A 3358-nucleotide genomic window follows, 5' to 3' on the forward strand; every position below is an offset into this window, starting at 1 on the left:
CTCTACAGTGATCACAACTCTGGAAAGCTCTCAGTAGTTACAGTTGCACTCATTATTTCGATAATTCTTTTAACCAACAAATCTTTCCTATTTACCTTAGCTAAGAAACTGCGCTCAGATTCTGAGAATTTACTTTTAACATTGACCAAAGTCAGTCTCTCCAAAAGTTTTCCCCATTCCCTTTCCTCAGATGACTATCTGCTGTGGAGAATCCTTAGTTACTAATAAAACAAGTTGTCTAAATGTAAACTCTCCCTTAAATTTAGCACTGTGACTGTGCTATGTCTTTTGTGTGTGTGTGATGTCATTAAACATCTAGGTGTTCAGTGTCACCTGTATTATTTAAGCATCACTAGTCAGTCCTAAATTTCACTATATTTTGGAATTCTTTCTTCTTGGATTCCTAGACTATATGCTTAAAGATTTTTATACATCTCGAATATGTGGCTTTACTCTCTGAATCTCTTTACAGATTGACTGGCCTTCCCCAGGGTCTGCCCCACCCTAGAAGGCACTCAAGCCTGATATGTGTAATGTGTAGGTTTGGGCAGGTTATTTTTCTCTTGTAGACACGGTTGCTATGACATGGCATTGACTTTAAGGCACCTAATAACAATCTCTCACAACAACTCTATTAGGTTAGGCTTTTTATTACTTTCTACTTCTGTACTTCCTTTGGGATGGCCCTTTCTGGGATCACAAAAGAAGGTCTCAGAGAGATGGGGAGAATAACACAGAACAAAAATGTCAACTTCACAGAAGACATCAGTCTTACTGGAGAAACCCCTGACACTATAGCGCTAAAACAGACTTCTGAACTAGCACTGAAGTTATTCCCGGTGACCATGTTAACATCAAATAATAGAACTACAATATGCTTTCTATAGTAATGTGACCAAAAATAAGTAACTTGAATTTGAGTTCTCCTTAGAACAATTACGTGAGATCATAAGGACAGCATTTGTCCAAGAGGAAAAAAAGAGACGGCAGGAAGGGGTAGAAGAAAAGAAATAGGGAACTCAGGGCAGAAAAGAGGAGAGTACGGAGACATTATGGAATGCAATCAATGTCAAAGAAAATTTTATGTACAAACTTTCAAATGGAAAACTCAGTTTCTCTGCAAATTTTCACTTAGAGTACAATATAATTTTTTTAAAAATGGCTTCTTTTTCTCTCTCCACGCTGACAGAACTTAAAACTAATATTTAATATTACCCCGTAAAAATAGCTAGCTTTCTCAAAAAGTTTGTTATTCTGTGTCACACACCATTTCTAGTAGTGTCTCTCACAATCTTCTGGAATTCATTATCTGATAAAGTGATTCCTGTAGAAGACAGAATGCATCGAAGTTCTTCTGCAGGAATGTAGCTTTCTTTGAGTTTACTGACAGCTTCACAGATATTTGCTAAACCGGAAAAATGTGAAGAATTAGTAAGCAACAGAATCTGTGTGCTTGACAATAATTAGTACCTAAAACTTTACCAAACAAGTTTTATCTAATAAACATCATCTAATGGAAGGACTGTTGTTAGGTGGCTGTAGAGCACATCTCATAGCGACCCTATGAACAAAAGATCCTGAAAAAGTAGTCATGGAAGCACTATAAAGGACTTTTCCTAGTCCTTCCATGACTGCTTTGCCCTATACATCTATATTATGGTTTACAGTTAACCACTCTGCTATAACTCTCCTAATAAGCCCAAAACTATCATAAGTATCCCGTGGACTACTACAGAACAAACAGATATGTCTTGGGGAAAATTGCAGCCAGAGTGCTCCTTGGAGGCAAAGATGACGAGGCTTCATTTTTCATATTTTGGACACGGAGATAGCTAGGCGAGGCTATTCCTCAGAAAGGGATATCATGTTTGGAAAGATGGAGGGTCAGCAACAGAAAGAAAAGATGAACTGACACAGGGTATGTCAGAGATGTTAAAGACGGTACAGAATTGGGTAAGGTTCAGGTCGACTGTTACAGGGTCGCTATGAGTCATACTTGACTCAACAGCACCTAACAACAGCAATCTTGAAATTCTAGAAAAAATATCTTGTTTGAACAGCCTGTTCTAGTGACCCAGTCAATGCTACTTTTTTGTAATTAGAACATAATAAATGAATCCAAGATATTAAAGCTAATGTGCTGTATTTAAATGTCAAGATTCTATGCAGAACATTGGAGATGGGTTTTTCCCCCCTTTCCCTTCTCCTTTACCCATGCTTTCCATTCACACTTTCAAAAATACAAAAAACCTGGAAGCAGATACACAGAGGCATCAAAAATCCCTGCTAGGACCAAAAAGAAATAACTTGAATTTATTCACTAAGAAATACCAAGAAAACACAAAATGAGGGACATTATTAAAAATATTTTGCCAATAAATTTCAAAAGTGTCAAGATCATGCAAAAACCATGGAATGATCTAGATTTAGAAAGAGACTAAAGACATAAGAAAGGTAAATATAATGTGTGGTTCTGGGTTGAATCCTAGATCAGAAAAAACAGATAGCTGTGGAACTCTGAAAAGACTGAATAAAGTTTATAGATTATTAAATAGTATGTAGCAATATTCATATCCTAGCTATGATGATTATTTTCAGGAAATATAAGTGGCATCCACTTCCTAAACAACATGGCTCCAGAAACTCTATGAACTTTGATAAATGTCAATAGTTAAAGAGGGGCTTGGAAATCAACAACAACAACAACAACATTTGGAGAAACTAGATAAAGTTATCTATAAGGCTCCTTTTAACAATTTTTAGAACTTTTAGAAATATGAAATAATTAAAAATAAAAAGTTTCTAATTTTTAATTTTCAAATGCTGGGAGGTGTTTTGGTTAGTTTCTTTTTCATTCCAGAAGCAGTTACATTTCATAGCTGCTCATTTTCCATCAAGTTATTTGACAACATTATACCAGATAAAGTGCTTCATACTTCTGTGTTTCCAGAACATTAAGCAGTGATAAGTAACTTCAGAAAAAGATTACAGGGAAGAGTGCTTAAGTTCTATGCACAGCACTTCTGTGATCAATGTTTCATAAAAAGGGGTGGAAGTAGATACCACAGACATCTACCGTGAAACCTTGAGGAAGACTAAACTTGGAAGCTTGGGATGTGCAGTACTAATTACTTTGTCTCTATACTTCCACATCTATAAGCATAATATCTAAGTACAATGGATATTACATATTTAAAGTATGAAACACTAATTCGACCACACATAACAACAAGGTGAATTTTATATAGACTTAGCGCAAAGAAGCCAAAGCACAGGGAAGAATTCAAGATACTAAAGAGTTGAATAGAAGATTTCAAAAGGCAGCACGGGATGACAAAGCAAAATATTACAATGAAAT

At 35.8% G+C, this 3358-nt stretch overlaps 1 protein-coding gene across 1 annotated transcript in view; it reads right to left on the reverse strand.

Annotated features, from left to right (window-relative positions):
- EFCAB13 (EF-hand calcium binding domain 13) overlaps window positions 1–3358 on the reverse strand; it is a 90075-nt gene that overhangs the window by 35920 nt on the left and 50797 nt on the right. The window contains 1 exon segment of the mRNA XM_006903759.1: window positions 1268–1405. Coding sequence (XP_006903821.1) covers window positions 1268–1405 — 138 coding nt within the window.

This window comes from Elephantulus edwardii, unplaced genomic scaffold (assembly GCF_000299155.1).
Source record: "Elephantulus edwardii isolate Elephantulus edwardi_28Jun2011 unplaced genomic scaffold, EleEdw1.0 scaffold00216, whole genome shotgun sequence".
Classification (NCBI taxonomy): domain Eukaryota; kingdom Metazoa; phylum Chordata; class Mammalia; order Macroscelidea; family Macroscelididae; genus Elephantulus; species Elephantulus edwardii.